This window comes from Saccopteryx bilineata, chromosome 3 (genome assembly GCF_036850765.1).
Source record: "Saccopteryx bilineata isolate mSacBil1 chromosome 3, mSacBil1_pri_phased_curated, whole genome shotgun sequence".
NCBI lineage: Eukaryota > Metazoa > Chordata > Mammalia > Chiroptera > Emballonuridae > Saccopteryx > Saccopteryx bilineata.
The window spans coordinates 147071691-147084414 of NC_089492.1; the positions used below are offsets into that span (position 1 = coordinate 147071691).

The following is a 12724-nucleotide window of genomic DNA, read 5'->3' on the forward strand; positions in this document are numbered from 1 at the left end:
TGTTGTTTCCCTTTTAATCCTGGGGCCCTCTGCCCCTCTTGCCTGGGCAGGTGCCTTTCTGTGGCCCATTAGACTCTCATGGCAACACTGAGTCCCAGGAGGTGCACCATAAATATTTGTTGCCAATTAAATCATTCTACAGTTTGGCAGATCAAATTGTGGAGACTAGGTATCTTTTAAACTGTTCATAGTGATTACAGGGTGGGTGTAGCTGCTCCCCAACTTCAGTGACTCCATCTGAATGGGGGCCTTGCTCAATTTGTTCAGTTCTCTCAGCTTGTAGAATATGAAAGTTTCCCCGAGTGCTGGTGGTGCTGTGGATAGTGTCAACATGGGACACTGAGGACCCAGGTTCAAAACCCCAAGGTTGCTGGCTTGAGCGCAGACTCACCAGCTTGAGCATGGATCATCTACATGATCCGATGATCACTGGCTTGAGCAAGGTGGTCACTGGCTCTCAGGAGAGGGGGGGGGGGGTGGACCCAGTGCCTATCTACAGACCCTGGTCAAGGCCAGTCCAGTATGAGAAGCAATCAATGAAAGGAAGGAAGGGAGGGAGGGAAAGAAAGAAAAAAGAAAAACAGAAGAGAAAGGGAGGGAAGGATAGAGGGAGGGAGGGGAGAAAATAAAATAAAATAATAAAATAAAATAAAATATAAAATAAAATAGAAGTTATGCTTTCAGTGTAGGGATTACAAAACAGGTTTCATTTTACACTTTCCATGCTTCTAAAAATATTAGAATTTTCCACAACAGACTGTTTTATCTTTGTAATTAGAGAGGTCAAATGTTTTCAAGTAAAGTAAACCAAAGAAAGTATTTGCTGGCTCTCTTTGCTCCACTTTTTGCCTCCTGTAAAAGGGACATAGTTATTAAAGAAGAAGAAATAGTGATTTGATTACAACCCATCTTCCTAGGCCATGGAGCTTAGTGAATTAGCAGGACAGAAGTCAGTTTGCCAGTGAAGAGGCAGAGGTGGGCTGGGAGGGCTGCAAAGCCTGCAGAAAAAGAGTGTATAAGGCAAAACTGACAGCCAGAGCATTTTTTACTGCAGAAAGCACCTCAGATCAGAGACATGGGAGCTGGATGGGACCCAGGTACTGGGTTCGCCTCCCCTTCCTACAAGCACAGGCCCACACTTGTGCATCAGGCTGGCTTGGTGAGTCAAGTCACCCTGACCCCCTCTCTCTGGAACAAGCATGCCAGCCCTAATACACTCATCTGTCCGGATGACTGATCAGGGCTGACCCACATAGCCCTCCACCGAAGCATGCAGTGGGCCCTGTATCCTGCAGCCACTGAGACCTCAGTGTAAGGACAAGCAGTGAGTTTTTCCTGGCTCCTTCCAGTGAAATCTCTTCTCCTCCACCATGGCATTCAGCCTGAGGCATTTCCAAATGCAACAGCCATGAGAATGGACTTGGTGTGGGAGAAAGTCATGTGGACAGGACCCAGTGACCAGAGTTGTGGCCTTCAGTTGAAGCATGTGTGCAGTCCAGAGGAGGCAGAGAGGAGGCCAGAGGAATAAAATACATATTCAGGTCCATCCTTCTGTGCCCAGATCTGCTTGTAGCTCCATTAGCCAAATAAGTGCTTAGCTGGATACTTATGCTAAAAATTACTTGCCATCAATCTGAAATTCAAGTTCAGGTGGGTGTCATGGATTTTTTTAATTTTGTTTGTCCTATTAGTTTTTTTTCATTTTTTTTCTTTTTATTCTTTTTCCAAGAGAGAGGAGGGAAGATAGAGAGACAGACTCCAGCATGTGCCCTGACCTGGATCCACGTGGAAACCCCTGCCTGGGGCGGATGCTCTGCCCATCTCAGGGCATGCTCACAACTGAGCTATTTTTAGCATCTGAGGTGGAGGCTCCACGGAGCCATCCTCAGCGTCCAGACCAATGAGCTGGCTGCAACCAATCGAGCCATGGCTACATGAGGGGAAGAGAGAGAGAGAGAGAGAGAGAGAGAGAGAGAGAGAGAAGGGGGAGAGATGGAGAAGCAGATGGTTGCTTTTCCTGTGTTCCCTGACTGGGAATCAAACCTGGGACATCTACATGCCAGGCTGATGTTCTACCACTGAGCCAATCGCCCAGGACGGTTTTATTTCTTAATTTTTTTACTGAATTTATTGAAGCAACATTGGTTAATAAAATTATATAGTTTTTAAGTGTACAATTCTATAATACATCATCTGTATATTATATATATTGTGTGTTCATGTCCCAAAGTTGTGTCTGGTGTCGTGCATTCTTATTTACTAAATCTGGCACAACTCTAGGCAGAGACCACCCTACGCTGCACATTTCGGGAACCCAGGAGGCTATGACAGCTTGAAGATAACAGGAAGCACAGCCCTCAAGCAGGGATGGGGGCCTCGGTGCACTCCCAGTCACTACCTGCAGAATGCCAGGCCTGTGTCTCTCCTACCTGCCTGTCTCACCAGAATCATGGTCAACATGTTAAATACATAGCAATCAGCATAGAACACATGCTCCAAAAGTGCCATTAAAAAGCTAAAAGTACAACCATTGGGAACATACATTTTTTGAAATACTTGAGAGGCAGAGTAAGTGAAAATTTTTCTAGGTCCTTTGCAGCTGGTGAACATTTTGCTAGATGCTTCAAGTCATTCTGTAGCTGGTGACATACGTGCACTTGGATCCTCCGCCCCATACCTAGGGATGGGTCTCTTTGTGACCAGTAGCAGTCATCCATGCTGGTGGCCATATTTGTGGCACATTCTTGTGACCGGGCAGATAGAAAATGCTCTCAGGTGCCATCATCTTCCCACCATGCTGTTGAGTTGGGTATGAAGGACGTGGAATGAGTCACAAAAAACTCTTTTTTGATGGGAGTGTGCAGTTCAGAATGAGTCATCCCAAGATGTGCCTCTGTGGTATGTGGATTATTTGAAGCTAAAGGCAACTTTAGCTCCCTTTAGACTTCAGTTTCTCTCCCTTAACTACCTCGAAGAACTTGAATTAAGGGGCCTTGCCCATAATAATAATAGATTCTTGGCCACAACCTTTTTTAACCTGTTTGTTGTGCAGGACACATCGCTATTTACTAAACATGTGTTCTGCTTGCTTATCACCCTGCAATGGCCCTTGGAAGCCCCCAAGGCACCTTATCTTATCCCTAGCTCAAGTTACCTTACATGTCCATGTTCCCTTTCTGTCTTTGAACCTCTTGTGCATGTGGGGTCCCTGACTCTCTCAGGTAGGTGGGTTTCCATACATACATATATATGTGTCAAATTTGGTTATTGTCTGGTTATTCTGCCTCGGGTCTATTTGATTATTAGCCTAAACCAGTGTTTCCCAACGTGGGGCCCACGCCCCACAGAGGGGCAATTCAATAGTTAAGGGGGGCAATTTGAAAATGAACTCGACAGGACTTTAACTCTTTCGCCCTGGGCCATTTAAATGCAATGCTAGATATCGGTGCCAAATTTATCAAAAAATGCAATTCTTAAATAATTGCGGTAAATAATTATTAAGTATAATTTTGTTTGACGAAACCAAAATATCAACTGGGTGATTGGCGTCGTCAAGTAAACTTCGTCCTTGGTTCACTGCGGAGCGTGCAGTCTGCCGCGGGGAACCCCGGACGTTTTAAAAACTGGCTAAACAACGCAGTTATTCTCACCTAATTGGCCCATTGCAACTTCTGTAGTGTTTCACATCATTTAGTTGGTGTTAATTTGAAATAAGTGTCAGTCAAAACTGTTGTAAAAGCTCGTTGATTTCATAAATATACATATATATTGCATAGATGTAATTGGTAAGTATTTGATTTTATTTTTATCAATATGAAACTCTTTATTAAGTACTTCTTGCATCGGGGCTAGAAAGCAATATTTTATAAATATTATTGGGGCTATAATAGTGCATGCACGACAATTTTAATTTTAGAAGCATAACTTTCCAGAAAATTTTGTCAAGTGGAAGAAATATAGATACCTTTTGATTTGCGGTGGTAGTGTAGTAAATGTGTTATATACATTTAAATAAATATGAATTTTTAGTATATGTTTACTCTATGTCACATTGAATATATTTTAACACATATTTTAATATTAGTTTTTACTTGATCTTATTTTTATTATAGCCCATAGTAAAATGAGTGGTGCAAGCAAGAAAAAAACTCGTCAATATTCGGAGGAATATTTAAAATTTGGGTTCATACCCGCTGTTCACGATGAACGGATTCCTTTTTGCCTTTTATGCCAGCAATGCTTGACCAACGAATCAATGAAACGAGGTCGTCTTGAAGCGCATTTGAAGGCGAAACATAGTGCTCATATTAATTCAGATTTGAGTTACTTTAAAACTTTAAAGAAAAATTTTGAAAAAAGAACATTAAAGTCTCTATTTACTGCTCATACTTCAACTAATAATCGTGTTCTTGAGGCTAGTTATCAAATTTCTTTATTCATCGCTAAAACTGGAGAAAATCACACTATAGGAGAGAATTTAATAAAACCGTCAATATCAGCATTTCTTAAAACGGTTCTTGAAAAAGATGACAAAGATGTAAAAGCTATGCCACTCAGTAACAATTCTGTTAGCAGAAGAATAGACGAAATGAGTGAGGATATTGAAAAACAACTTATTGAAAAGCTGAAAACAAGAAAATTCTCCTTGCAAATGGATGAATCAACTTTGAGAGACAGTGAGGCAGTATTGATAACTTAAGTAAGATATATTGATAAAGGACATTTTGCTGAAGAAATGTTGTTCTGTAAAAGATTAGAAAGCACCACTACCTCCAAAGATATATATAATAAGCTAAAAAACTACTTAGATGTCAATGATATACCAATGAAAAATATAACATCTTGTGCTGCAGATGGTGCTCCCAATATGATGGGCAAGAAAAATGGCTGCTTAAAATTGATGAAAGATGCGAATCCAGAAATGATTCTTGTGCATTGTGTTATTCATAGGGAAAACTTGGTAGCTAAAAACATCTCGCCTGTTCTGAATGAAGTATTACATACAGTAATAAAGTGTGTTAATGCTATTAAAGCTAGTGCCAAATGTGAGCTTCTTTTCAAGCTATTTTGTGAAGAACAAAATGAAGACCATGTGAGACTTTTACTTCATCCTGAAGTAAGATGGCTATCTAAAGGAAACTGTTTGAAAAGATTTATGGAACTGTTTGATACTCTTAGTGATTTTTTAAGCGACAAACCTGAAATGAAGTATCTGTTAACAATGGTAAAGCACTTGTGAGTTATTTAGCCGATATCTTTGACAAACTAAATATATTAAATAAGCAACTTCAAGGAACAAATAAAACTCTTGCAGATGCAAAAGCAAAGATATTTGGTTTCATTACCAATATTGAGTTATGTCAGAAACATATTAACAACAAAAACTTTAAACAGTTTCATTGGCTCCAAAAATGTGAAGTAACTGATACCGCTTTACTTGTTATTGTCAATCATTTGAATATTCTATTGGCTGATTTAAAAGAAAGATTTTCTGATTTAAAACAAATTGATTTCCCAACATGGATGATGCAGCTAATGTTAGTGGATTTGTCTGATATATCAAATATGCAGTATCAAGAAGAACTCGCAGAATTGCAAAATGATGAGTCAGTTAAAGCTTTATTTAATATCAAAGGAGCGATGGCATGGCTTTGTGAGGAAACAGAAATCAAATACCCAAATTCAACCAAATGTACAAGAAAACTATTGCTACCGTTTCCATCTTCATTTTTAGCTGAATGTGGATTTAGTGCTGTAAATGATTTACTGGTAAAAAAAAGAAATCGGCTGGATATAACCCAACGTGGAGACTTGAGACTAAAGCTAACCAAATTGGAACCTAATATAAAATCTCTGTGCAGCAAGTATCAAGTGCAAGGATCACACTAAATTAAAATAATAAATTAATATAGAAAAATCTGTATTAAAATTATTTGGAATTTAAATTTCTGTTTTTCATTATATGTTTTGAAATTTTACTTACTGTGTTTTGTTAACAATTTCATAGTGATTTCTTCCTAGAACCTATCATTTATGTTTATTAAGTGAACAAATCAATTTTTTAATGTTAAAAATTATGTATGTTACATAGGGGGGGACATAAAAATTTTAGAAAGGTTAAGGTGGGGCATGGCACAAAAAAGGTTGGGAAACACTGGCCTAAACTGAAAGAATCTATATCAGTGGTAGTCAACCTGGTCCCTCTACCCATTAGTGGGCATTCCAGCTTTCATGGTGGGCGGTAGCAGAGCAACCAAAGTATAAATAAAAAGAGAGATTTAACTATAGTAAGTTGTTTTATAAAGATTTATTCTGCCAAATGTAGCGAAAATTCGATAAAGTACTTGGTAAGTAATTATTATTATATGCTTTAACTTTCTGTAACAGCTTTATAAATATTATAAAGTAAAGTTACTTCCCTACTTTATAAATCACCATTACTGTGGAACTGGTGGGCATTTAGAAAATTTTACTACTAGCAGAGATTCAAAAGTGGGCTGTAGGAATAAAAAGTTTGACTACTCCTGGGCCAGAGGATAGAGGACATCTTCTTGTGCCCCACTGGGGGAATTTTATTTCTTAGGGTTCTTTAGAAGTTGTTGAATGAACACGTGAATGAGTTTGTGAATGAGACATGTTTGTTAAAATTTTCTCTTGTGTTCTGAGGATGCGGAGGATGCCCCACTTCTCCCTGGTTGTGCCCTCATAAATTGAGAACCTATTTGGAAATTTCTAGTATTTAAAAGGCTAATAATCACTGTTCTGTTTTGCAGCTTTTGCCGTGGTGAAGGAAAAAACCTGGTCTAGGCTGCCATTCCCAGGCGGCCTCGCTGACCCTGTGCTGACCTCACCAGGCCCACCTGGAAGACCCCGCAGAGAAATTGCAGCACTTAGCAGCGTGACCTTGGCCAGGTCCAAGATCAAACCACCTCTTGCATTTAATCACACGGTTGGCCACATAATACTTTCTGAACACAAGGATGTCAAGTTTAATTGTTCCATCAGTATACCTAACACGTACCAGGACACTCATATTTCTTGGTGGAAAGATGGGAAGGAACTGCTTGGGGCACATCACGCAGTGACTCACTTTTACCCTGATGATGAAGTTACTGCAGTGATTGCATCCTTCAGGTAGGTGTTCTTCTTCTCTATTATTAATTTTTTTTTTAATTTTTCTTAAGTGAGAAACAGAGAGGCAGAGAGACAGACTCCTGCATGTGCCCCGACTGGAATTCACCCAGCAAGCCGCCTACCAGGGCAATGCTCTGTCCATCTGGTGCTGTTGCTCCGTTGCTCAGCAACCAAGCTATTTTAGCACCTGAGTTGAGGCCATGGAACCATCCTCAGTGCCCAGGGCCAATTTGCTCCACCAAGCCATGGCTGTGGGAAGAGAATTGAGAGGTGGGGGGGGGGGGCGGAAAGGAGGAGGGGTGGAGTAGCAGATGGTCACTTCTCCTGCGTGCCCTGACTGGAATCAAATCCAGGATGTATATACGCCACGCCAAAGCTCTACCACTGAGCTAACCAGCCAGGGCGCTTCCTCTCTATTTAAATGTTATGCTGTCGATGATGCAAAAGCAAATGTGACCTAATATAAAACAGCCTTTTTTTTTTCTGCGTTTGCATCTCCACGGGTTCATTCAGAGTGTAGATTAATTTCGGAAGGTCTGCACGGTGGATCTTTCTCAGCTGATAGTAGCTGCACTAGAATATAATTAGCTCTCAGGTCTTGTGTAATAGTGACAGCTCTTCAGCTGAGCTGGGAACATTCTGTCCCAGGGAAAGTGTCCAAGGGGTAGAGGAGTGGGGGGATACCTGTCTAGGTACTGGGGGCAGCTTGCAGCAAAACGGGAGTTGGTGGCCCACAGGCGTAGTGATCAGTGATTCTTGGTGAAGGAAATGTTTTTGTGGTTTGTTTTCTGTGCACTTGAGGGACTTTTGCTGGTTCCCATTGCTAAAGGTGGGAGGACTTTGCTTTCAGTCAGTTTTTTGTTGTTGTTTTATGAAGCTGTGAATTGGTCAATTTGTATCCCTCTGGGTTCAGTGAGCCCTAAGTGGCTGTGTAAGACATCCCCCTGCTCATAACTGTCCTGTGGGGGCCTGGTGCCTGCTGCTTCTGGTAGCTCCCAAATGGAATCATACATGAGAAAGAACCAAAATATTTATAAAATAAAGACAAAATTTCCTAAGTAAAACTATCAGCTGGAAAAGTTACCATTAGCTGCACATCACTATGCTCCATGACTTGCATCATACTCAGAAGACTTCCTTTCAGCTCAGTTTATGCAAGACTCTGCATGTGGGTGACCATGGCTTACCACCAGTACCATTTGAACTGTGGCAGGTACAAACATGATGCCTATTAGTGTGTCCTTGTATTTCTTTTAAAAATTGTGTTTTTTATTATGATAATAGGTACATAAATAAAACTTACCATGTTAGCCATTTTTAAGTGTACAGTTCGGTGGCATTAAGTACATTCTCATTGTGGCTGGAGCCATCACCACTGTCATCGCCAGAACTCTTCCATCATCCCAAACGAAAACTCCTTGCTCATGAAACACTTAAGTCCCCATCCTTCTCCCCAGCTGGTACCCTCTATTCTATGTTCTTTTTCTATACATTTCTCTATTCTAGGGACCTCATATAAGTGGAAGTGTACAGTATTTGTCCTTTCTGTATTTCTTTTAAGAAGGCTGTAGATCTTAGCTGCTATGTAAGAGCCATTTCTGAGCAGTCAGCCCCGTTAGGATAGGTCCCAGGGACAGAGAGGTGCTGCGTGTCCCTTTAATATATCATGAGGCCAGTCCAGGTGAGGCTGTCCTGGTGTGACAGGCTCTACAGCTGCTGTCCCTGTAGTCTGTCCAGGTGGTTCCTGTCTTGACATCATGACTGATCTGTGTGGTTCCTTTGGTTCTACCAGGTTTAGATGCTTGTACTTGACCAAAATCTCATCAGATTTTTATACCTTGTTTAAAGCAGTGCGTACATGTTGTAGAACACATGAACTCTTCAAAATTTCTCTCCCCGACTCCAGCCCCCAACTCTTTGGTAGTGGCATCTTTCCAGAGATATTCAGTCCTCAGGTTGTGTGTGTGCCAGGCCCCAGTGTGTGTGTTAATCCAGGAGAGTGATCCTCCCAGCTGTGGTGAGTCAATACCCATGGTTCACATTATGGGGGCTATGGAAATACTGTTTTCAGCTGCATCATGTCATAGATGGTAATCGCTTTTATTTCTTAGCATTTTAATTTTCCTGGCGTTGGTATTGTCTCTTTGCTTGTTAGTTTGTTTAATTTTCTAAATGTCAGCCATGCATTCTTCTCTGAACTCTACAGGAAAATAGGCATTTCTTCTCTAAGTGACAAAATTAACAGCTCTAACTTTGTCCTTGGCAACATCTGTCCTACAGCCATCCCCTCTCCTCTCTGAACTGGGGTGCAGCTGAGCCATCTCTGCTCCTCGTGGGACCCTTGCTTCTCCTGACTCCCAGCTGCTGCTCCCAGAGCCCAGGCCCCTTCCTGGTGTTCACTCCCTCACTCGGTACCAAGCCCATTCTCCACTAGTCTCCAGAGATTTGCATCTCTGAAAATGTCTTTTTTTTTTCTACCTTCACCTTGAGATAGTTTGGCTGGATACAGAATTCAAAAGGAAAATAATTTCCTGTTGTCCCTGGAAATCATTGATAACTTCCTTTTCACTCCCAGGTCTGTTCTTGTGGAATCCAGTGCTCTTCTGACTCATGGGGAGCGACCTGCTTTTCTTCCCTCTGGAAGTTCTGGGTGTCCACTTTGTCTCAGAGTTGTGCTTTCCCTGGGGAAGCCCCTGAGTGGGTCTTCTCTCTCCCACTGTGCTGCCCACTGAGTGGCTCCGTGAGAGAAGACCTTCGTCTCCAGGACTAGGCATTTTCTTAAATCAATGCTCCTCCCTTCTGTGTCTTTTCTGGAGCTGTTTCTCAGTTGTGGAAAGCTTCCATTGCTACTCTGAGCTCAGCTTTTTCTGTTGAGCCTGCATGGAGACTGCCTGCTGCTTCTGCTGGGGACAGGGAGGTCGTCAGGGACAGCAATCCTCCTCAGCCCACCTGACCCTGCCTTCAGCGAGGGAGTCTTTCTTTGGATGTCTAGAAACAACACACAGTATTATTTGTGAAAAATATGTCCTGTGCTTTAGGTACAATGGATATGGACTTGCTAATTAATGCTGGCATGCAGTCCTTCTCCCCAGACCACAGCTAAGCTCTTCCTGACGTGAATATGTCAACAAAAGAAATGTCCAGACTTGTAGAGAAATTTTTTTAAACTTTAAATAAATTTTTTCTTTTTCAATTACAGTCGACATACAGTATTATTTTAGTTTCAGGTCTTTAAGCCGGTGATCAGACATTATATAACTTCCTAAGTGATCACCCTGATAAATCTACTAGTACCCATCTGACAACCATACACAGTTATTATAATACATATTATGGGCTATATCCCCTCTGCTGTACTTTACATCCTGTGACTGTTCTGTAACTAACAATTTGTATGTCTTCATTCCTTCCCCTTTTTCACCTATCCCATCAACCCTCCTCCCATCTGGCAACCATCAAAATGTTCTCTGTATCTGTGAGTCTGTTTCTGTTCTGCTTATTTGTTTACTTTGTTTTTTAGATTCCACATACAAGTGAGATCAAATGACATTTGTCTTCCTGTGTCTGACTTATTTCGTTTAGCATAATACCCTTAAGTCCATCCATGTTGTTGCAGATGGCAAGGTCTCATTCTTTCTCATGGCTGAGTCACATTCCACTGAATGTAAGCCCCACTTCTTCTTTATCCTTTCATCCATTGCTGGACACTTAGGTCACGTCCATAGCTTGGTTATTGTACATATGCTGCAGTGAACATACAGGTGTATGTCTTTTTGATTTAGTGTTTTGGGTTTCTTCAGATAAATACCTGGAAGTGAAATTGCTGGGTCTGTCTTTGTCTCTAGTTATAGCCTTGGTTTTAAAGTCTACTTTGCCTGCCTGGGTCAAGTATTGTTACCCCACCTTTTTGTCTGTTTGTTATCATTTTCTTTTTTTAATTTTTTTAAAAAAATTTTTGATTTTAGTGAAAGAGGAAGGGAGAGAGAGAGAGACAGGAACATCGATCTATTCCTGTATGTCCTCTGACTGGGGATCGAACTAGCAACTTCTGCGCTTCAGGATGATGCTGTAACCAACTGAGCTATGCAGCCAGGGCTGTTTGTTATCATTTTCATGAAATATCTTTTTCCATCCCTTTACTTTCGGTCTTTGTGTCTTTCAATCTGAAACAAGTCCCTTGTAGACAGCGTGTGTAGGGGTCTTCTTTTGTTATCCTTTCATTCACCTTTTATCTTTTGGTTGGGACATTTTAATCTGTTTGCATTTAAAGTAATTATTGAGAAATATATATTTATTGCCATTTTATTATTCATATTCTTTTTTTTTTTTTTTTTTTTTGCATTTTTCTGAAGCTGGAAACAGGGAGAGACAGTCAGACAGACTCCCGCATGTGCCCGACTGGGATCCACCCGGCACGCCCACCATGGGGCGACGCTCTGCCCACCAGGGGGCGGTGCTCTGCCCATCCTGGGCGTCGCCATGTTGGGACCAGAGCCACTCTAGCGCCTGAGGCAGAGGCCACAGAGCCATCCCCAGCGCCCGGGCCATCTTTTGCTCCAATGGAGCCTTGGCTGCAGGAGGGGAAGAGAGAGACAGAGAGGAAGGCGCGGCGGAGGGGTAGAGAAGCAAATGGGCGCTTCTCCTGTGTGCCCTGGCCGGGAATCGAACCCGGGTCCTCCACACGCTAGGCCGTATTCATATTCTTTTTAAGTAAGAGGAGAAGAGATAGAGAGATAGACTCCCTCATGTGACCCAAACCACGATTCACCTGGCAACCCCCATCTGGGGCCATGCTCACAATCAAGAGGCTCCATGGAGCCATCCTCAGTGCCCAGAGCCAATGTACTCCAATCAGTCGAGCCATGGCTATGGGAGAGAAAGAGAGAAAGTGAGAGAGAGAGAAGGGGGAAAACGAAGGTGAGAGAAGCATATGGTCGCCTTTCTTGGTGTCCTGACCAGGAATCAAACATGGGACTTCCACATGCCAGTTGACGCTCTACCACTGAGACAGCTGGCCAGGGCCTGTTATTCATATTTTTAATCTTTTTTTTCCTTTTTAAAGGAAAGGCATTTAAACATTTGACATTTCTTATAATGCTGGTTTGGTGTGATGAACTCCTTTAGCTTTTTCTTGTCTGGGAGGCTCTTTATATGTCTTTTGATTCTAAATGATAGTTTTGCTGGGTAGAATAGTCGTGGTTGTAGTTCTTTGCTTTTCATCATTGAATATTTCATGCCAATCCCTTCAGGCCTGTGAAGTTTCTGTTGAAAAATCAGCTGACTACCTTTTGGGCATTCCCTTATAGTCAACTAACTGCTTTTCTCTTACTGTCTTTTTCTTAAATCAATAGAAAATTTTTTTAAAAAATTTCTGTCTGTAACCTTTTGCATTTTAGTTATGATATGTCTTGGTGTGGGCCTCTTTGCATTCATCTTGTTTGGGACTTACTGTGCATCCTGGACTTCTATGTCTATTTCCTTCAACAAGTGAGGGAAGTTTTCCATCATTATTTTTTCAAATGGGTTTTTACACTTGATCTTAGCCAAAAGGCCGAGAAGCGATCAAATGGGTTTTTAATCACTTTCTCTC

The 12724-nt window shown here is 41.6% G+C and overlaps 1 protein-coding gene across 3 annotated transcripts in view; it reads left to right on the forward strand.

The window, feature by feature from the left end:
* The window catches only part of MERTK (MER proto-oncogene, tyrosine kinase), a 128212-nt gene that overhangs the window by 24065 nt on the left and 91423 nt on the right, over positions 1-12724 (forward strand). For all 3 annotated transcript variants that reach the window (XM_066267665.1, XM_066267666.1, XM_066267667.1), the window contains one exon: positions 6774-7134. In XM_066267665.1, coding sequence (XP_066123762.1) covers positions 6774-7134 — 361 coding nt within the window. The remainder of the gene's footprint in view (positions 1-6773; positions 7135-12724) is intronic.